This window comes from Pezoporus flaviventris, unplaced genomic scaffold (genome assembly GCF_033815535.1).
Source record: "Pezoporus flaviventris isolate CSIRO_AGI_PZ_B2104156 unplaced genomic scaffold, CSIRO_AGI_Pfla_v1 ptg000007l, whole genome shotgun sequence".
Lineage (NCBI taxonomy): Eukaryota > Metazoa > Chordata > Aves > Psittaciformes > Psittacidae > Pezoporus > Pezoporus flaviventris.
This window is the reverse complement of record NW_026892555.1, coordinates 42,416,715-42,439,083: the sequence shown is the minus strand read 5'-3', so window position 1 is coordinate 42,439,083 and position 22,369 is coordinate 42,416,715. Positions and strand designations below refer to the sequence as shown.

General features: G+C 36.7%; 1 protein-coding gene across 4 annotated transcripts in view; it reads left to right on the top strand.

Annotated features, from left to right (window-relative positions):
* UBE2V2 (ubiquitin conjugating enzyme E2 V2) overlaps positions 1 to 21,309 on the top strand; it is a 39,895-nt gene extending 18,586 nt beyond the window's left edge. For 3 of the 4 annotated variants that reach the window (XM_061448518.1, XM_061448517.1, XM_061448519.1), the window contains exons 2-4: positions 10,320 to 10,465; positions 13,701 to 13,826; positions 20,442 to 21,309. In XM_061448518.1, coding sequence (XP_061304502.1) covers positions 10,320 to 10,465; positions 13,701 to 13,826; positions 20,442 to 20,588 — 419 coding nt within the window. In that variant the 3' untranslated portion in view covers positions 20,589 to 21,309. Of the gene's footprint in view, positions 1 to 10,319; positions 10,466 to 13,700; positions 13,840 to 20,441 lie in introns of all 4 variants that reach the window. The other variant, XM_061448520.1, reaches the window with a different exon arrangement.
* The last annotated feature ends 1,060 nt before the right edge of the window (positions 21,310 to 22,369 follow it).

The following is a 22,369-nucleotide window of genomic DNA, read 5'->3' as shown; positions in this document are numbered from 1 at the left end:
AGCATAGATCATGGAAAGACAAGAAGGTGCTGTAGGGCAAGCATTCAAAATTGTCCTGATTTAAGCTGTACTCAGAAGGGCTTTGCTATATGCTATCCTTCTCAAAGCATTGTTTTTCTTTGTATTTGTCATTTGGAAGACACTAATGAGATACAATTCAAACAATATTTTGAATGAAATCAGTGCAAAAACTTATGACTGTGAAGCTGCCAGGCTGGTTCTGAATAACATGAGCTTCTGTTTTACAGCCTTTTGAAAAATGTGTGGTGCTTCAAGTATGTGACTCTAAATCATTTCTAGTTAGCATTTTGGAACAAATAGAATCTTCAACACTTAGAACTTCAGAGCTTTAATCCTTTTTTCAGAAAGATGAGATGCTTCAACTAGAGTTAAAAAACGTTTGTTAGGAAAATAACATCTAGCATCTAGATAAACTCAGTATCCCTCTTGTAAAAAATTACACGTTATACATAGTTAAACTGCGCAAATTAAAAAAAATCACATTCATTTCATTTCATTTGTGACTGTTCATATCTGGTTAAGTACGTTTGCAATTTGCGTGAGTAACTCAAAACCATTTTCCCAATACATGTAAAAGTAGTGTTCTTTACTTAGGATAGCAATATAGATTGAGTAAAATGTCCAGCTATATTCCTATAACTTGGAACTTTTGTTTCATAGAAGAAATTGTAAGCTTGCTTTCTTCTCACTGAAATGGAATATGTAATCATGTAACTGGACTTTTGAGTGCCATGGCATATAGAATATGGCAGGCTGAAATATGACCATCACAAAAATAATGTAGAAAAATAGTGGCAGTTCTTGTTATTAAATATTTGGTGACTGGTACCTTCGTTGGATATATCCATTTGCTTATGTGTATAACTGAAAGAACAACAACAGAGTTGTTTCACATAGATAAAGGATTTTGATTCTTTGGACTGTGGGTGTGTGCTGAGTCATGTTGGAAAGGACCTTCATGCAAGTCTTAGAACAGCTATTTGCTAATCAATGACTTGTAACCCGTTTTAGACAGCTTTACAGCTTTGCTAAACTAAATCCTTGATGCTACTCTTATCTGGGTCACACGTATTCTTACTTTTAAAGTGGTCCCTGTGAAAGCCATTTCATGACAAGAGATACTAGCTTCTGCTGAGTTCCTGTATTCTCCCGCTCCTCTGTCACTTTATCTAAAAGAAGTTTCTTTGTGTGATGATATTTTAAAAGAGAGCTTAAGAAATATGTATTTGAAATCCTTTTTCCTCTCTGTCAAACAGTATCAGGTTTATAATGAAACTTTCAAAAATTGATCTTATCTTGTGCCATTATATCTTTCCTTTAGCCTTTTTTGCCTTTATGTAGCTTTATGGTTTTAATAGTGGAGTTAATTTAACTGAACAAGTTTGGGTGTTTGTTTGTATTGTGGGTGTGTTTTTTTTAAAGTATTTTTTTTTTTTAGAGTCTGAGAGAAATTGGAAAGGTTTCTTCATCTGATGAAATCTTGATTCCTTAGACTTGTAAATCACAGTTGATATTGCTGGTGTTTTTTTAAGTGACAGATATCTTTTCTAAACCCTCTGTACTGGCTTACATTGTTTTGTACAAAATAGAGATAGTAATAAAAGGAGGACTTGGGTTAAGATGCCTTTACAGTGAAGCCATTTGTTCTGGTAGTAATTTCTCACACTTAAAAATGTAATTAATAACACCTAAAATTGCACAGACTTGCCTGTGAAGTTACACGTTTGGAATGGTTGATCATCTGCTGGAGCAGTCAGGTTTGGGGTCTCTTCATTCTTAGTGTGAAACAGCAACTGAAACACATTGAGTAAACTGATACTGCTTTTATAGTTTTGATATGTTGAAGTCTGTTACTCCAGCATCATGTGGTTTAAGCCATTTTAATGTGTATGTCAGATACGCATTCATGACATCCCAACTGCTAATGCCCAGATCTGTAGAAATTAATTTACTCCCTTCCCACCTCCCCAAACTAAATAAACTTTAATATTGTTCATAAATTTAAAGTTTTATGATGTCTAAATGTACTCTTTTACATCAAATGTAAGCTTGGGTCTTGTAAGGCAAACTGGTATTACCACCTCTCCTTCCTTGTGAGGCTGTCCGTCACTGCATACTGTGTTCTCTATTTTGTAAGTGCAGCTGGTAAGGTGGATGTGAAAGGTAAATGAGAGAGTTGGATATCACCAAATTCTTCTGAGGTGGGGTAAGCCTTGAAAGTGGGAGCTGACAGACAGTGGGCCGTTCTTGCTCTTATGGCCTTTCCTTTCCAAGTTAGAAGTCTGCCTGCCTCTCAGTGTGCAAGTACAAAGTTCTGGTTTCCTTTGAAGACCTGTTATACTTAATTTGGCAGCTGAACTCAAAGTATGAGATGGAGCAGCTTAAGTTGTATTAAATGCATATTTTAACACAATGCAGCTAGAACTACTACTGAAGCAACAGGTTGATGTGCAAGTATCATTCTGTTTAGAATTTGTAGTTTTCATTAATTATTGCAAGTAAATAACTATCAGTATCTTAATGTTGTGAATAGACATGATGAAATTGCAAGTAAGGGGGGGAGACATCTGCTTCTGTAAATCGATGTTCTGTCTTCAGTGAAATTACTGAGTTTTTTTAAATACTGTATTTGTGCCCTAAAGATATTTATATTCCTACACCCATCCCAACCTTTTCCCTTCAGTCAAAATGTGCTTGCTGGGTTGCAATAAATGTCTGTGGCTTCTGCTGTATTACCACAGTTTCTCATTAGCTGCCTTCTTAATGTGAGCTATGTATAGGACGTTTATGGTTGTCACTAGACTTAAATATAAAGGAAACTCCTATGGAAGTTGTTCTCATGCAGCCTAACTTTAGTTCTGAACTATGTCTATTAAGAAACCAACAAATGTAATATTTCATGTAAGTAAAATAAATGGAAATTATTACCAGTATAATTCTGAAAAGGAATATTACTTTAGTTAGCTTTAACCAAAAAGCAGGTTTTAACATGGAAGTGTTTAAATTTCACATTGTTGTGACTGTTTTTTGGCTCCTGCTGGGAAATATTCCTTGGCAAGTCATATGTCTTCAAAAAACCAAAATCCAAAACCTGATGAAATGCATACTTTTAACTTTAATGTGGTTCCTAGAATTGCACCTTCTTGAAGTCTTGCAACCTGTGAGCTTTCAATTTTTTTAATGCTGTAAAAGGCAAATGGAATGAACCAGTTACAGAGTTCCTACATAGTCAAATATATCAGTATATATGTATGTATGTGTATGTATATTTAGTTTTAGTCCTGCCAATAAATTCAGTTCTTACCAGTTCTGTTGAGTAGAGGTGATTTCTTTAATTCTTACAAGATGGCAGCTTTCTGATGTTTAGGATTGTATCAAAACTGGCTCTAAATTATGATAAACGTTGAACACATTGCATAAATGGCTGTTTGTTCTGTTGTATCTGTTCATTGATGTACATCTGTTTATTTGAGCTATAAAAACTTACCTTCTGCTCATCTCTTTTCTTATTAATTCAGAAAGTTAGTAATCTTGGTGATTTGTTTCTTTCTTATGAGTTGAGCAATTTTATGTGGAAATGGATTTTTACCTGATTATGTCAGACTTGTTTTCCTCTTGAAATTCTGTTCCTAGAAATTGTCTGCAGATTAGCTTAGTTAGGTTAGTTTTCATGAGTCTGCATATCTAAACTGCTGTTGCTTGCAACTTTGCCAGTTGTGGACAGTAATGTCAAGGCACTGTTTGATTGGTCTGACACAATGCATAATTCAGACACTAGCAAAGTGGAGAGGAAAGCATTCAAGATCACTGTTGGTTTTGAGGAGTTCCCCATGGTTAGTTTTGGAAGCACAGAGTGCTCTGAGGTCTCTGTCGTCTTTTTATGTCATCTGTCTGTACCAGGTGGTTTTAATAATGTCCTTTTGTATTCTGTTACCATTGATAGAAATGCATCTCTTTGGTGTTACATGACAAAATCAGTGATGACAGGCATGTTCCTTTGGAAAATATTATGCTTGCATTATCTGGATGTTTGCTTCCTACATGCTAGAATTGCGTAGTACCTATTCACCATCCTGATCAATGTGTGCAGGCCACGTATTGCTGCTAAATAGCTTAATTTCACCATTTAAGATAACATAGTACTTTCCAAATTTAAACTCAAAACTGTTAAAGGAAAATATTCTGTTGTCTGAATTTCATTGTTTTGGCACATACCGGCTGAAGAAAAGTAGAGAAAAATAGCGTAAATGTAGCTGTATGAATACTGCTAGTATACAGAACTGTAAATTTGAATTTTCCTGAAGTATGTCAAAATGCTGTTGGAAGGCAGTTCAAAGAAGTGCAATGTGCCTGTAATTCTGAGAAAGCAGAAGTTTCAATTAGCAGGAATATGTATCAAACCCATTTAATGAAGTTACAGTTTTCTCAGTACAGGCTCAATCATAGAGTTCTGCAGCAACAACTGGCTGCTTTTGTAGTTACTGGAAATATTAGATTGTTTTTCACTGAAAATGTCTACTTGCTTTAATCATATTGTTCTCTGTTGTTGGAAACAGTGCTTTTACTATGTGTGTAGTAACATTCTTGATTTAAAACAAAAAAGTTCACTATTGAGTTGCTGCATCCCACTACTGCTGGTAGCAATGGACTTCTTTTGTAGTCAAAACTCCAATGTCCAGTTTCATTAATAGGCAAGATACTAGAAATACTTTGTTTTTGTTTTTTTTTTTTGAGCCAGGTAACTGTGATCAACCTCAGATAATTAAGTGCAATTGCAGTAAACCTAGAGATGCATCTTGATACTAGGTTCTTGGTAGTAAAGCAGCCACTGGTTTTGTGTGTATTCATAGAGTATTTTACTAGGCAAAAGGGTATGTGATGTGAGCAGAGTAACTGGGAAACAAAAATATAGACCATGTTTTTTTAAAAACATTAGGGTTTGTTTTGTGGTGGTTTTTTTTTTATTTTTTTTTTTTTTCCCTCAGGAAAGAGTGTCTTCCACAAATTTAATCCCCCAGGAATTTTTTTTTTTTTTTTTTCAGCCAGAATGGAATCATTTCACATGCCCCAGTTCTCTTTCCTCTTTTTTTGTGTATTGCTCCTTTCAGGGCCTGTTCAAGGCTTTGGTTGGTTTATGCGTTTTGTGGGTGTGTGGTGGTGTTATTAGTACACTACTTCAGTTTTTCTCTTTATTTTGTTCAGAGCAAGGTAATTTCTGAATTGTTCAGGTGGAAAGGAACCTGTTATTTTCAATGTGTTTCTCTTTGGATTTATTTCTTCCCCTCTCTGCTCCAGAAGAAATTGTATTACGGCTTAAAATTTGCAAAGCTGACATCCTTTCCCCCTTCTTTGTAATTAAAAACGTTTCTGCTAGCCTGAAGCTGTTAATTGTGGTTTGAGAGCCTTTCTTTTTGTTACCAAGTGTTGTGGGTTTGGCTGGTATATGGTTAAGTTTCTTAGTGCTGACTGGGAGTAAACCACCACACCAAGCTATTGATATTTCTTCAGTTTCTGTTAGCCAGAAGTAAGTGGGCAAAAGGTAAGTCATACGTTCCTGGTAGTTTATACTGCAGACTTTTCCTGACATAGCTATCTCAATCAGGAAGAATAGCATCCCTGACAGTATCTTAGCTGTGTTAACGTATAATTTACTGATATAATTTGTTGTTGGGTCCATAGTAAGATTTGTTTTCATGGCTGTGTTGGGGTTTGTGCTGGCAGTATGGGGCTCCTTGTATGGGTATAACTTTCAGGAATGATTCAAGCCAAGAGCTAAGAAAGATTTTAAGAGAAACTGAATGTTGGTATGTTGGTATGGATATTGTAATAGACAGTTGTCTGAAACTATTTTTATAATATAACAGAAAGCCTCACACTTCAGGGTCTGAGCCAATCTATGAAAAATTAGGGTTATGGCTCCTTTTTATAATTGGCAGGTAGAAGAACATAGGTTATCCCACTCTTTCCTGTTAGAGTGCAAATAATTGTTTGATGTGTGGGGAGCTTGGACTCAATTGAAGGATTGTGTCCATGTGAATTGTTTAAAAATGTGATTTAGTATAATCAGTGTGCTCTGTTAAATTTGACGTAAGTGCAGTTGTGTCTTGGTGCTGATGGAATCTCTCTACTAGTGGGTGATCTGGCATTGCCAACTGTGGAACTGTGTCTTGATGTACTAGCAAGAGCAGGTCCATCCGGGCAGTTCCCCTTTATTGCTTCAGTGAAAGTTGTTGGTCCTGCTAAAGGATACTGAAGATTTCTTTTTCTTTCTCTAATGTTTTTTCAAGTTACGCAGATTCTGGATAAAAGCATAACTGTAATTTCTAATGTGTCCTGTGGGACAGTGTACTGCTTGTTTCTGTTAATTCAGTGGTTTAGAATGTGATGTCTGAAGTAGCTCCATGTGTATGAAAGTAAACCCTCCTGATCAATTTAAGTCTTTGCTGATTCTGCTTTTATTCTTTTCTTATTGTTCCAAGGTATTAAATTCACTGTTAATTTTGTGTATTTCTAATAGGTACCAGCTTCTGTAGTCCAGTTTAATAATTAAACTCCCAAATTAAAAACTAATACTATATGTAAGCATGAGTAAGTGCTGTTCGTTTAAGTAAAATACGTTTACTTCAGCTTTTTGTGAAAAATTAGTGAACGCTGTTTGACAGTTCCTGTGTATGGTTTTGGGGGATCAAGTAGGTATTTGTCAGTAAAATTCATAGTGAAGTAAGCTTTGCAGATAAATTTAAAAGAGGTTGGGGCCAGGTTGCATTTTTTTTGTTTGTTTTTGTTGTTTGTTTGGTTTGTGGTTTGTTGTGGTTTGTTTCTTTTTATTTTTTGTTTGTTTGTTTTGTTTTTTTTTGTTTTTGTTTTTGTTTGTATCTGGATGAACCCAGCTATACTTTCTGTACTTTCACATGGAGAGCCTTAGTCCATCCTTGCGAATAGCTGTGGTGGATGCAGTGTTGTACCTAGCAGTTAGTTGCAGCCTGTGGAGTGGAGCTTGCCATTCCTATGGCTCTGCCAATGATAAAATCAAATGACTGCTTTAATTCATTTGAAAGAGTGAGGTATTAGCTGGGGGGTGCCTGCTACAAGCAGTAAAAACAACTTGTCTGCACTTATCTGAAGCTGGTTAGTGGTCTCATCAGCAAGTGGAACCAGATAGAACAATATTTGTCAGACCCATGGTGGTGAAAAGCTAGAGGCTTTTCTCTTTTTAATTGCCACTACCTGTTCCAGAAGGTACACTTGAGGTCTGGTAGTCAGCTGAAGAGTGGTGGTGGTTTCTGTTATCTCCTGTTGCTTATGAGCTGCAAACTGAAACAGAAGGATGTTGTTTCATTGTCCAAATTCTGTGAATGAAATACTAATTCTTTCTCAGATTCTGTTGAGGAATATTTCTGAGTTTTTAGCAAATATTTGATGAATTTTGTTGCCTGGATTAAAGACAAAACTGCAAGTTGTGTATACACCATTAACACACAATTTAGACTGTGCATTCTGGAATACATGAAATAGTGAGAAGGACAAGATTTCTTTACCTTATACTAGAAGCAGACTTAATTTCCAGAAGAGCGAGACCACTGTTACCAGATCTTCTACATAGAAGTGCTTGCTATTGTTTTACTGGAAAGAAGGTGCAATGTTGTAATGTATTCCATTCTTCGAGCTAGTTAGATAGGTATTATGTAAAGGTTATGGCACGATCAAAGCAAAAATGTGGAGTGCAGTAATGTGCCCAAGTGGGCATTCAGGACAGCACGAGTGTTTAATTCCAGTTCATTTTGCTGATAGCTTCTAAGACTGAAATTATAAAGATAAGGGTTTGGTTTGTTTTATTTTTTTTTTTTTGGTTTGGTTTTGTCCTGGTTTCACCTGGGATAGAACTAATTTTCTTCCTAGTAGCTGGTGCAGTGCTGTGTTTTGGCTTTAGTCTGAGGGCAGTGCTGGTAAGACACGTATGTTTTAGTTGTTACTGAGCACTGCTTACTCTGATCAAAGGCTTTTCAGTCTCATGCTCTGCCAGTGAGAAGGGGCATGAGAAGCTGGGAGGGAGCAGAGACTGGACACCTGACCAAAACTAGCCAAAAGGATATTCCATACCACAACACATTATGTGCAGTATATAAACTGGTGGGAGTTACCCAGAAGGCCGAGATCACTGCTCAGGCTGGGCTGGGTATCAGTTGGTAGGTGGTGAGCAACTGTGGCTGTAAGCATAATGTTTGGATGCCAAAATACATGGGGTTTTGGGGGTGGGAGTTGCTTGTGGGTTTATTTTGTTTAAGGCTCCAGGTACCAGTGAGAAGCTACTCAGTCATATAATGCAAAACAACATTTAGCAGAAGTTTATCCTGCTGGTTTAAATTTTTGTTTGTTTTAAAGATAAGCATTACCCTTTTCCTGGTATACATAGATACGTAGATATACAGATATAATGTTAATAACAAGTCAGGATGGGACTAGACGAATGGGCAAATGAATTTCAATGAATTTTTTCAGAAGGATCTATTCTGAAGTATTGAGAAGTTACCTGCTCGTTTGTGTACTGTGCTAATACTTTCAGTCAGTCATATGTGAACTCTTAACCTGTGAAGATAAGCTTCCTGAGTAGTTTCACTCCACAGAAACACTGTATTTTTATATTGAAGTTGTCTGAATTTTTGCTGCCATGGTTGTGCTTTCATGCTAATACTTGTCAGATCTCCCTGTGAGCTGGGCTGGTTTGTTAAGCTGTCAGGAGACTAACCAAAATGTGTAATTTTCTGCTCAGTTAGCAAGCTGAAGTAGCTCATTATGGGCTCAGATGAGTTGCAGTACCAAAGCCAGAAGGGAGGTGAGACCATAAATGACTGATTTAATTTCCTTGTGGTGTCTGTCCTAATTCTATACTCAATGCTTTTCTCTGCGAGTATGGAGAACTTCGAGGCACTTGCTTCTGTAATTTTTAGGAGCCCCTCCCTTGTCTGTGTTATTAAAAAAAAAAATGAATAGTTTTAGCACAGATAAGAGAAACCATAGTTACACAAGATATCTGTGTAGTTGCTGAAGGGTATGTTTATCTATGCTGGTCTATATGCGTATCTATTCACTAAATAATCATATTGTATAATATTGGACTTAATTTTTTTGCATAGAGACAGCTTGGAATGCAGACTAGGGTAATGTAATACCCAGGTGACTATGAATGAAATCTCAGTGGCTAAGTAACTGTTAAGAAAAACATTTTTCTTTGACAGTCTAACCCCGTGTCATTTTCAAACTTGCATAGTGTGTATTCCTTGCTAACAACTTTGTATGTACCCAGTCTTAGAGTTTTAGTTTTCTAGATTACCTGTATGAGAAAGAATCTCTAGTAAAAGTAATGGAAAACACTGTAACTCTAAGCAGCTATAAGAAGGTGGAAGTTTTATTGTATTGTGATATTGTTACTACATCATTGTGCGTATTTTATTTGAAAATAAACACATACCGTGATGGCATGTACAAGTGTTGATTAGCTTTGTTCCCCTCATCAGTGCTGAAATACCATTTTAGCTTCTGTGCTACAAAGCAGTTAAGCATCCACTTGCTTAATACCTATCAATATCTGTCTGTTTTCCTGTATAATAATCAAAATCCAATAATTAAAGTTCAGTAAGTGAGTATTACTTGACTCTCATTAGAGGCAGTGCATCTTCATATTCTGTTGTGAATATGTCATTATCTCTTTTTACAGCTCAATCAGTGTTTCTGTGCCTTTTTTTTTCTCTGTTAAGTGGGAATAATAATCTCTAGTTTGAAAAGACTTGATTTTTAATTTGTTTTCATATATTAAAGTTTTTTTTTAAATCAAGTGAAATCAAGTGAAAATTTTCCAATATTTCTCTTACAGTTTACATTTATTAAGATAATTTGTGCTAAATGTTGCATTCTTCACTTTTGGAGGCAATTTGCTATATCAATTTTATGTGGATTTTAGTTGAGAACTTGACAGACAGTGTATTGACTTTGAAATGTACTGACTTTAAACAGCACTGAGCTTAGGAAAAAGAATTGGAATTTAGCCATCGCAAACTAAGGAGAGCTTTCTTGTTTTCTTTTTTATAGTTTGTATTGCTGTCACTTGGTAGTAACGAGCTTCTGGTGGAGTGATTAGTTGCCTCAAAACAATTTGAGTGGTACATAAATTAGCAAGAAGTATTTGTTCTGCTTTGAAAGTATATTTAACATTTGCTAGTGCATAACATATAAAAGCATTGAAATGGCTTACTTTTTCCTTAATGTGAGCAGTATTAATTACCTTCTTCCCTTTTCTATAGTTAAAGTACCTCGTAATTTTCGCTTGTTGGAAGAACTTGAAGAAGGGCAGAAAGGAGTAGGTGATGGTACAGTAAGCTGGGGCCTTGAAGATGATGAAGATATGACACTCACCAGATGGACAGGAATGATTATTGGGCCACCGAGGGTGAGTGTCATGAATCAAAATGGTTTTAAGTTTGTAGGCAATACAAAATGAAAAAAAAAAAAGTCACTTTTTATACAGTGTAAAGAAATCAGTTAAAATTCAATGTAAGAAGTTGTAGAAACACTGTATATTCATGTTAGAATTCATCACTTCCTGACGTGTTAGTGTTTTCAGTCTAGCCTCCCATGGTACATGTTTCTGCAGCTGTCTGTATGAACCATTTGTGATTTGAGACTTCTTACTGAGTTAAGAATATATTCAGTCTGTGTTTCTACCATTATTTAATGTAAGTGTACAATAATAGTACAGTAAACAGGGTAACTGTCTTTCCAGTTTCTCCTGTGTGCCTAGTGGTTTCAGTTCTGTAGTAAACTGGCAATATATTTTGAACTTTAACAAGTTTTATTCAATAGTCTTTCAGTCTAGCAGTTTTTGCATTTCAGTTGAATCATGCCTAAAGACCGAGCAGTTTTTAATTGCCTCTAATGAGATGAAATATGTACACAAAGTTCATTCCCTTCTGACCTTTTAAGTTCTGTAGGATGTTACCTAGACTGGTAAAACCTGCAAGAGAAGTGATCATCTCTTGTGGCTTGAGTATCAGCCTCATCAGAGATGAATGTACACTTGACTTTTGTATACACTTTCTCATAAGTTACAATATGTGATACAAAAGATCATGGTTTAAGTGAGAATTTTAAATGAGTATATTTCAAGTAGCTCAAAATTAGCTTATGTCTTTCACTGCTAATTTGAGGTTTCTGTGCTGTATGTCCTTCAGTGCTGCAAGGCATATTGAAAGAACTATCCAAGACAAGAACCGAGATCAGATCTTAGCCTCAGATAATGTTTTTCACAGTAAGAGTTCTAGATTCAGTGTAATTCAAGCTCCTTGTGGAAGTCAGAGTTGCAGCTGGCAGCAGACTGTTTTGAACATCTGCATAATTGTGCTGAGCTCCTAAAATTTGGGTGCATTTGAGAGAGAACCAGTTTCAAATGTAAGTGTAATGCTTTGTGGGGGTTTGAAAAGGATTTTCAAATGTGACCCAGGTAGTGTCTCCTTGACTTTCCAAAGAGCCTTTAGAACTGCCTGTGACTTGTTTTTGGTTCAGCCTAAGGCAGATGCCTAATATGTCTTTGAAGGGTGTGATCATCATGTAGCATCCCATACATTTTTAAAAAACCTCAACCAAGCTGGGATACTTTTAATTCTAGCCTATTTATATTGCTGTCATTTTATTTGCTTTTTATGAAAGAGTGCATGCAAGTAATATTTTGGGTCATTTCAGAGACTTGCAGTCTGCTAATAAAATGTGTTGCAGTGTGCAATCATTGTATAAAGTTAAGGCCACCAGCTCCAAAGCCAGTAATGGCACCTTGAGAAGAATTGCATATCCAGTTTCAGGGTTTGTAGAAGGTGTGTGGTTTTGGAATTGGCTGAGTTATATAGGCAGCGTGCAGTTAGGGAGAACACAGAGGAAGTCGCTAATGCTGTCCACAGCATGAAGTTCTTTACATACGTGGCTTCTTTAGAGCTGTTTGAAGGTTCCCTATAATTTTTTTTCTCTTGCATAGAATCATATAATAGGGTTGGGAAAGGACCTTAAGATCATCTAACTCAAGCCCCCCCTGCCATGGGCAGGGACACCTCACACTAAACCATGCCACCCAAGGCTTTGTTTAGTGTTTTTGCTTCATTGAACCAGTGTGGAGGGAGGAAGGGAAGATTTGTTTTGGATTAAAGGAAAAATCTTTAATACCCACCCCTCTTCCTTATACCCCAGAAATGATTTTTGGGGGGAATTGGCCTGGGAGGGTTGGCTGGCAGTAAAACAGTGACTTGAAAAACTGAGCAAAATTGAGGAGACACACAGGTAGGAAGGAAGGGAGTGAGGAGGAGTGCTATTCCTTAGGATTTTTCAGAGTTGTGAGCAGTGTATTTACATTTTGGCCTATTTCTACTGTAACTGACAGCATCCTTCTGTGTGCAAGTGAATGGTTTTATCTGAGTGAGTAATGAGAATTTTTGTTACTGTGTTTTCTTGTTGTAGTAGCAGTTATGTTACCTGTAGCAGGACAAGATTACTTATACTGAGCCTTCAGCCTTTAATGGGAAAGGATAGTAGAAAACCATTTTTCTAATAAAGGATGTCCTGTGTTGCCTTGTTTCTTTCTGACCCATTTGCTGCTCAGTCTGTGTGGCTCCTTGAAACTGTAGGACACAGAGTGCTTCAGTAGTCTGATTTCCACTCTGCCTTTTAAACTGACCACAGAGTGGACTAACTTGACTGTGTGGTCGATACTTCTACTTGGAGAAATGACAGCTGGCCGATGCAGAACAGCGTAGAAATAGTGCTTCTGGAAAGTTACAGGCGTATTACTACTGTTGGTTTGCATTAGCTGTATCTGTTGTGCCAGTTGAAAGGTGTGGAAACTGGGTTTATCTTCTCTTTGGAACAGAGAAGCAATGACTAGCAAAGCCACTGATACTTTTTATTGTGCATGGCCTGCTTGAAAAGATTAAAAGAAGATAGAACTGTATTAATTTCTAATTGGACTTTCTCACAATGTATTTGTATTTAGAATGATCTCTTCCATGGTCACTCTGGGGTGACATCTCTGCAAACTAGTTATCACTTCACTGTCCAAAGTTCATAAATTGTTTAATAAACCGAGCAGTCCTCAGCTATGGAAGTCTTAGATACCTTCTGGAGTGTTAACTACTTCCAGAACATGTTTTTTGCAAATACTATTTTCATCTTGTTCTTGGTTGTGTCTTAACTTTTGGGTTATTAATATCTTTGTCTTTCTCCATTTCCAGTTCTTTGCAGTGTTACATACTTTTTTTACAGGGTAAGGCAGTAATTTTCCTAAAGATTATTGAATTTCTTTCAGCTCACTCTGTCCCAAAGTTGTTTTGGGAATGCAGGTGGCTGGGAAAGGGAAGAGTTAATGTGAATTGAAAAAAGAATTGTATTATACTCAAACTTTTGTATGGTATAGTCAATAAGTAATGTAGCTTATACATACCCATCAAGTAATCAGTATAACTAAACCAGTGAAATATCAATCAGTAATCCAAGACCATCAGTTGGTACATAATATTAACAGATTTATAATTATTTCATATTTCTTAATCTATATTCCTCTTGTCTTTGTTTTATTTTGTTTATGGGTTTTTTAATATTTATTCAGCTTTCAGTAAGATGCATTAGTCTGTCTTTTTGCTTTCTAGACAAACTATGAAAACAGAATATACAGTCTGAAAGTAGAGTGTGGACCTAAATATCCAGAAGCACCTCCTACAGTTAGATTTGTAACTAAAATTAATATGAATGGAATAAATAATTCCAATGGAATGGTAAGTTGAAATGGTAAGATCAACCATGTTACTGATCTGTGTTATATATTCTGTGAAAAACCCAAATGAGGAATATGCTTGTTGGACAGAGCTTTCATATTTAAATTTTACAGTATAAGTACTGTCATTGATTAAAAAAAATAGGTTGACTGCTATTTCACATCTTTATTTACAGTATATTAGTGGTTCTTAGTGGCTTATCAGTGGGACAAACATTATTTGTAGTATTAAACCAGTTTCTTTTAAATGAAGCTGAAGATTTTATTTTTGAACAGAAAAAGAATGGTTGTGTGTAGGTATTTCCTTTGTAATACACTCATAAAAGGGGATTAGGTTCATACCGTAACGAGATTATTACAGACTTTATCTGATGTTTCTGTTAGTTAAAAATGGAGGTTATTTATAATGAGTCTCACTCAGGATGTAGTAATTTATCTGTAATGAACCAGTGTATTTAAACTCTTATTTTCTTTGTACTGGGTTTGTTCAAATCCAAGGTGACTTTGAGCTTCAGCATTAAAATCTTTTGATACAGATGGTAGTGCAAATTGCTATTTAAAATAAAAGTGATTAAGTTACTTTCATTGATTCCACACTTACAGTGTGATGAGTTCACATACATGAGCAATGGCAGCAGCTCAAGCAAGTTTGTTATGCCATTATTCAGTAGGTACTTTAATCATGGAATCATAAAATGGTTTGGGTTGGAAGGGACTTTAAAGCTCATTTAGTTCTATCGCCCCTGTCATGGGCAGGGACACGTTCCAGTAGACCTGGTTGCTTAAAGCCCCATCCAGTCAGGCCTTGAACCCTGCCAGGGATGGAGCAGCCACAGTGTCTCTGGGCAGCCTGTTCCAGTGTCTCACTACCCTCACAATAAAGAAATTCTTCCTAATATTTAATCTAATTCTTCCCTCTTTCAGCTTAAAGCCATTCCCACTTGTCCTGTCCCTACATCCTCTTGCAAGAAGTCGCTTTCCAGATTTATTGTCAGTCCCCCTTTAGGCACTGGAAGCTGCTCTAAAGTCTCTCTAGAGCCTTCTCTTCAGGCTGAACAGCCCCAACTCTCTCAGCCTGTTCTCATAGGAGAGGTGCAAATCCTGTGAGTAAGTCTGAGGTACCAAATGGCTCAGTGAAGAGGCATGAGCTGTTTTGCATTTACAGTGGTATATGTGTATATTAGCAGGAAATACAGTAATATATTACACTTGTCTGAATGTACGTTTGTCTTTACTGAACACAAAGTAATTGAATTAAGGTAATCCTTAGAGGTGAGTCAAATGATTCTGAATCAGTAAAGAAGTATGCTGTTGCTGCTTCATCTATGCATGTCTGAGAGCATAGGTGTTGGCTTCCAGAAGCAGAACCTCAGACCTACAGAGCCTTGTAGGCTTATGTTTACCAAGCCAGTTGACTTTGTCTTCTGTTTGGAGAAGTGTACACTCCCTCAGTTTGCTGAGGAACAGGGTGACAGGAAATCGACTTGGTGTTTTTAAAAGCAGTGTTAAAATCCAGTCATTGCTACAGGAAAATTTGGTTTTAATAAGATTATAAGCTCATGCAAAACCTTCATTCAGTTTTTCCCCAACAGTTCTGTAAACTAATGTTTTATGAAGGTTTTGCTATGCAGAGGCGTAGCTTATTTTGTAAATGGCTTCAAATGGGACTAGATAATATATTTAATGAAAACAGTTTTCATAACTACTGAATTTTAAACACACTTATTATGTAATTTTTAATGTGCCCATTGTCCCGGTGTCTCGCATTTTAGCTTATTTAGTGAGCACTGTTGTGCTCACTAGAATCTGTCAGATAAACTGGGGACACGTTCAGCATTTTGGAATAGTTAATTTTTCTGCTTCCTGTTTTAATGCCTTCTTATTTCTTTCAAGTTGCTCTCCCATTCTCTGTTCGCCTTTCATTTAATAGATCACAAGCGGTTTGCTGCGTTATTTGCATGAATGATAATGTTCCATTCTCAGACAAGCTTTACTACCCATGCTTCTGCATGAACCCTGTTTTTTGACATATGGCCAGCTTTTGATTGCGTTGCTTATGATGTCATGAGAAGGTTGGTGGCTTGCAGAAGAGAGTCCTGAGATAAACAGCAGCCAAAATCATGTCATAGCAATATTATCATACTGCTCAAAACATCTGTAACATTGTTAAGGTACACTTTACAGGAGATGTGTGCTAGTTAACACCTGAGGAAAAGCAGGGTCCCCAGTATCAGTTTAGAGGGTGATAATTTCTGTTGAGTTGGAGTATAAATAGTGGAGGGGGGAGATGGATATGTGCTAGAGTTACAAGGGGTCCTAAGGAAGCTGGTCTTACACTGCCCTCTTGGCAGTGGTTCTCAGTCTTCTTGACTTACAAGTCCCTTTATGCTTTGCATGGAAATTGCACATGTGCAATGAATTTATTGATACTCATGCTTGCAAGTTTATTGACTCTTTGATTATTCTGAGAGTGCAGTTTGGCTTGTAAGTAACATTTCCATCAGCAGCATGTGTCAGGGATTCCAGAGGTCACTATTTGATAAATTTAGTGCAGGAAAGGAGAGAGCTACTTAGCAGTTTTTTATCTCAAAAGACTACTTAGGTGCCCTGAGTCACCCTGTTAAATTGTCTTCCTTTTCTGCAGGTTAGTTTTTGTGGTTTTTCTGCTCTTCAATTTGGCTATAGAGTTAATGTGTATACAGAATTAGAGTACCTCCCGTCCAAGCACTTACACAGTGCTGGACAAAATGCCTTTATGTGCTAATGGCATTGGTATTGTGAAACTGTATTTTATCATTTTTAGTGCTGCAGGGTCTTTCCTTTTGGGGGCTTGTGTATCCTGTATTGATAAACACAAGTTGCATTCTGACACGCTGTTCATTTTCCTGTGGTCTTTTGAGCATGTCTGATTTTTGTATTTATGAGGGCTCTTCTTTAGTCTGTCTTTCAGGATTTGCAGTCACTTCTGTACATTTAGATACCATTCACAGCTGGAAATACTTGTTTCTTTTAACTGACTTGAGACTCTGTCAGCTATAAACCTGTGTACTGTTGTTCAGCTATTGCCTTGAGTATCCTTATTGTAAGCTAAGCAGTTTGCTACTTCTTGAAGTTAAGATACTGGGAATGTTCTAAACACTTAATACTTTTCATCATTGTGTAAAATTAAATAATTTCAATTGTTTAGAAAAAAATAAGAATTATACACGTTGCTTCTCTTGCTGTTGTTAAGGATTTACAATGGTGCACCCCCAGGATAAGATAGTCTACAGACTGCAGTTTTCAGCTTAATTGGGTTTTATGTGGCCTTGAAATTTCTCCCATTTTTCCAGAATGTGTACTTTAATTTTACCCGATGCTTTTGTGATTTGAACACAGTTTGTGTCATTCTTCCAAATATTTTGTCATTTTTCTGCAGAAAGTGAATTTATTGTGCACTAACTTGGAGATAAATTCTGCACACAAAACAGAACCTGAGCCAAAATCTTTGCTGCTGCAAGATGTCATGAAAAAAGTTGGTGACTTGCAGAAAAGGGACTTGAGATAAACAGCAACAAAAATGTGGTGTTGCAGCAGTCTGTAGTCAGAAAACATTTGTAACACTTAAAACAGAGTTTACAGTCTGTGAGTTTGTTGTTGAAATTTCCCATCTAAGAAAGAAAAGCTGGAGGAGCTTACTTTTAAGTGATCATGTCTCACATCCAAGTACAGCTGGTATATGTAGAATTGCATTGTTTGAACAGCACTTGTGACTGACTGCTGTGTGCTGTAAATGAGGTAGATCTCCAAACTTAAAAGGGCCTGCAAAGGCAAAGTTGAGAAGGAAGAGTCCCAGAGCAACTGCCTTTCCAGATGTTTTTTTTACTAACGCAGTCTTTGTCTGAACAGATAACTGTTAGTTTTCTTTCTCAAACCTACTGAAGTCTAAAACTACTTTTTTCTTCTTACCGATGTTGGTCTTCTAAACCATTTTATCATCATGTGGGCTTCCACCCCCAGGTGCACATCTTTCCTGGCTGGGAATCTTCTGTTGCAACCATTACCTGGTCCTTGATAGTCGTTTACTGTGGCTTCTTTCTCCCCTGTTTTTTTCAGGGAGACATTGATTTTTTTGTTTTGTTTAGGCCGGTCAGTGACACATGTGATCTCAGCTACTTTAGCAGAAAGTATTGTGATTGATTAACATGGAAATTTTCTAAACTACTGGTCTGCCAAAGAACATTTACCAAAGCATTCAGGGGGTACTCACACATTTTGCCAAATTGAAGAGGATGTCAGGTTAGCTGCAGAGAAGTAGTAGCAAATGTTAATAAGTGTTTCTGTGTGTAAGAGGGAGAAAATAAGCTCTTAAACATCTGCAGCTCTATGCTAAGTGAACATAAGAACTGAAGCCTTATAGCTTTTGTTATCATGATCCTTAACCACCATGAAGTTTTTCGTCTTTCTGTAGAATCCCATGAGAGAAAATGGTTGTCTCTACATGTCTCTTGGCATTTTCTATATGGAAGACAATTTTGAGAGTACTGTGATATTTACTATTGTAACTTACAAAAAGGATTAATGTTTTCCTTAGTTTGCTAGGTCCAGTTTGTTGGATAGAAATGCTGGAGTGTTCTTTAACCTTATCTAGAAGGATTGGAGAGGAAAAGTTCTTTAAGAGCTTGGTACCTCAGAACAAAGATTCAGGCTAAATGATGCATTACTGAAGCTGCTTCTTGATAATGTGGGTGATCTTTTATCAGAATTTACCTTTTACTCACTCCTGGTTTTATCTAATAGTCTGCTTTTTAAGAAGAGAACCTGTTTTCCAGTTGCAAAGATTATTCTTCTGACATTACCTCTTACCTACCACGTTAAACCAAATACCTTTTAAAATGTAGTAGTGGTGCAGGAATTAGAATGATGACTAGTGTTACTTTCAAAACCTTTCTGTATTGGCTCATACACTCGTGTATTTTAAACTGGCACAATCTTGCTGCGTAATGGAGCTTTTCTTCTGATGCTTTTTTTTCTTCCTAATTTATTAATGTTTGCAGTAATTATTAAATAATCTGACTGCCTTTTGTACTGTGCTTTGATGTTAGGCAGTCTTTGGCAACTGTACTGACTTAAAGGGGCTCCCAACTCTGAGCAGAGCATTATTTGTGTGAAGAGAAATGCTTATAATGCTGAGATGTGAATTGGATGAAAGATCCTGATAAGGGACTTCTTTCCAAGGCGTTCTTGTTTCTGTTTTGGGTTTTGAACTTGGTGGGTTCTATCAGTTCAGGTCAGAAAGTAGATCCACATAGATTTCATGGTTCACCTGAGCTGATAAACAGTAAGGCTGTTAAAGGAACAAGTGCCTAGTGAGAGGGAGCAGAAGTCTCTTGGGTTAGTATTGCTGCCCAAGTCAGCATGTTGTTAAACCTTGGCCTGTTTCCTCCTACAAAAAGGTTTAGTCTCATTTGTTGTTCTGAAAATAGACAGCCTCACTTCAAACAATCTAGAAATAAACCATCTGTGTTAATGTTCATGTTTCTGGTTCCAGTGTTGTTTTTTCTTTGTTTGCCCTAAATAAGATGGGATAAGAAACTTCTTGTTTTGTGCTGACTAAATCATAAAGCAGTGGTTTCCAGCACTTTTATAGCTGTGTGGGCTGCTTGTGCTACTCTGCCAGTGAAGTTTAGTAGCATGCAATAGCCCTATTCCTGCCCATGGGCCTTCTTTGCAGTTGTACAGCTATAGCCCCCGTTGTCTTTTTAAGTTCCTCCTTGCAGGGGCTGGGTGGCCAGGAGTTACCTGCTGCCAAAAACAGTTCCCAAGCTGACTTTCAGTTGCTAATTTTTCTATGGAAAACTCCCTGTTATAATATAATTGTGTAAATTGTCCCACAGGTTTTATAAACGCATAGGAGAAGTCCCATGTCCTTTCCTTTCAGTTCATATTCAAATTGGTAAGTGATGTACAGTAATCTTCACAGCTCCGTAAGATGACTTACTGTAAGAAGAATGCAAAGAACTAAGATATGTCCAAACATTATGAAACAGTTATCCCAGTATTTCAAGCCATTTCTTAGTGTATGTAGTGACTCTTAATGTATCAGAAGCATCATGTAATATTGATATGAAATAAATCACTGATGATACTTGTAGCAAGGGAAAAACAAGAGAAGTTTTCCTTTAGAAAGGTATGCTATGGACTCCTGTGTGACAGGTTCTTTTAAAGAACTGAGGAAAACCCAAGTGTATATATTGGCATAATGAAGGCGATTACTTTTTTCTTTTTTGGGGGATAATTTGAAACAAATTAATGTATTTTACAAGATACGGCTCCAGTTTTGCAGTGAAAAGTTGGCTGATGTCTTCCTCTCCCCCCACCCCTTTCCTTCTCACTAATATTAGTATCAGCGCAGATGGAAGGGTCCACCTGCATGGATTTTATTACAGAATCTGTATCTGTGTGTAAGTATATGATTGTTTTCCTTAAACTATATTATGAACACAGGGACTTTATGCCACAGAAAAAGTGTCAGGGAATGCTTAGGCCCTTTCTTAGAACAATTAAGTTAATAGCAGTTATTTATGCAGAGATGTTTCATTTCATCATAACTTACAACTCTCTCTTCTTTTTCCAGGTGGATGCACGGAGCATACCAGTGTTAGCAAAATGGCAAAATTCTTATAGCATTAAAGTTGTACTTCAAGAGCTAAGACGTCTAATGATGTCCAAAGAAAATATGAAGCTTCCACAACCTCCAGAGGGACAAACTTACAACAATTAATTTTAGCTGATTCTCAAACTTCTGTCTTAAAACAACAACCTTCTACTCATGTTAATGTCTTGATTAAATCTCACAATGCAAACACCCACACATTAAAAGAATTTCAGCTGGTATACATGACCTGGACATTTGTAAGAATATATATAATATATGTATGCCCAATATGTTTTCAGGCACTATGGGAGAAAAAGGCAGCACAATTATTTTTTTTCTCTTACTGAGGCACTGCATTTAAGCATAAGCCTGAAGTAGCCTAAAATTGGAATTCAGGTTTTACAAGATGAAAGCATGACAGAAAGTGTCAGGTTGCTGTGGAATAATATATGTTTCTGAAAATAATCTCTTGAGAAGGCAAAATATAAATGGCATGCTTTATCCATCTTGCTTAGTAAAAGAGCTGCAGTTAAATTTGTTTTAAAGTAGCAGGTACAGTGAATACCGTTGCTCATCCTGTTTAATTTTGCAAGGGTGTGGGTGCCGACTACTAGTAGTGTCACAAAGTATGTTCAGGATTGTTTTGATACCTGTATTTATAAAATGGGGGGGATTAATTTCTGTTAAGCAGCTCCTGTGTGTTACATGTATCGGACATGGTAAATATTTGTTTACAGTCTTTGTTCTAATAAACCATGCATTTAAGTTTTAGTGAAACAAAGGAAATGTATGGATATGTGATTGAGATTAAAGTTAGTCTTAAAATGTAAATAAAATGTGGAAAGTGTCTGAGGCTGTGCCATTTCTATAATAGTGATGTAATATATGTACAGTAACTTGCAGAAGTAGTGGAAAGCCAAACATAATATTGCTGCTGGTTTTACGTGCACCTTTTATTATTACCGCTTTTGTATGCTTAATTTGCTTGAGAGGTCAAGATATTCTATTTGTTGCAGGGAGTAAGTTCTTCCATCTATAGTATCACCTCTTTAGACAAGCTTGCACTCTGTGTATGTGTACATATACATATATTTGAAAAAAAAAACAACTATAACCCCAAAATAAAACCAGGAAACCCTTGCCTATCCACATGCCCTCCAGATTCTTTTGAGAAATGTGCATAACTTTCATTTTGCGTACTTGACCTCTGAGCAGTTTTCGGACCACACTGCTGAAGTCTGTCTTACTTCTTAGCCCTCTGTCTTGCTTTTGCAGTTACTGCCTTGATTCTTGCTTTCTTGCATCTTTTCCTCTTTTATGTTTCTTGTATTTATTTTTCTTCCTTGTCTGTTCCACTTTTGCCTTTTCTGAAACACGTAAAAAAATTCAGGAAGCTTTAATAAAAATTACACCTGTGGTACAGATCGTCATATGTCCATCTGTATTCCATGTATCATATGCCATGACACTACTGTCTTTGTGGCTAGAGTGCTTTCTGTCTCTCCTGCAATAGTTGGTCTGGTTTTCTCAATGTAGTCTGTCCAGTGCAAACAGTGATTTTAGTTCTCTTACCGATTTCTCATAAGAAAGTAGTTAATACTATTCTTTTGGAAATGATACCTTTTCCCGTCCCTCTTTCCCCCTTGGAAAATACAAGCCTTTGTTCATTTTTGTGAGAACATGTAACATGGGGAGCGAGTCAAATATTTGAATTAAAATTTTTATTTAGTGTGTCTTTTGAAAAAGTGAATATAATCAAAAGCCATCAACAGCCAGGTAACTTTCATTGATACGCCTTTGCCTATGTCTGATGTAAAGAACAAATCTTTGAAAGCAATAAACTAGGTGTTCTCTTTTTTTAATGGAAAGGTTTAATTAGTATTTGTCAGTTTATGGTTTTTAGACAG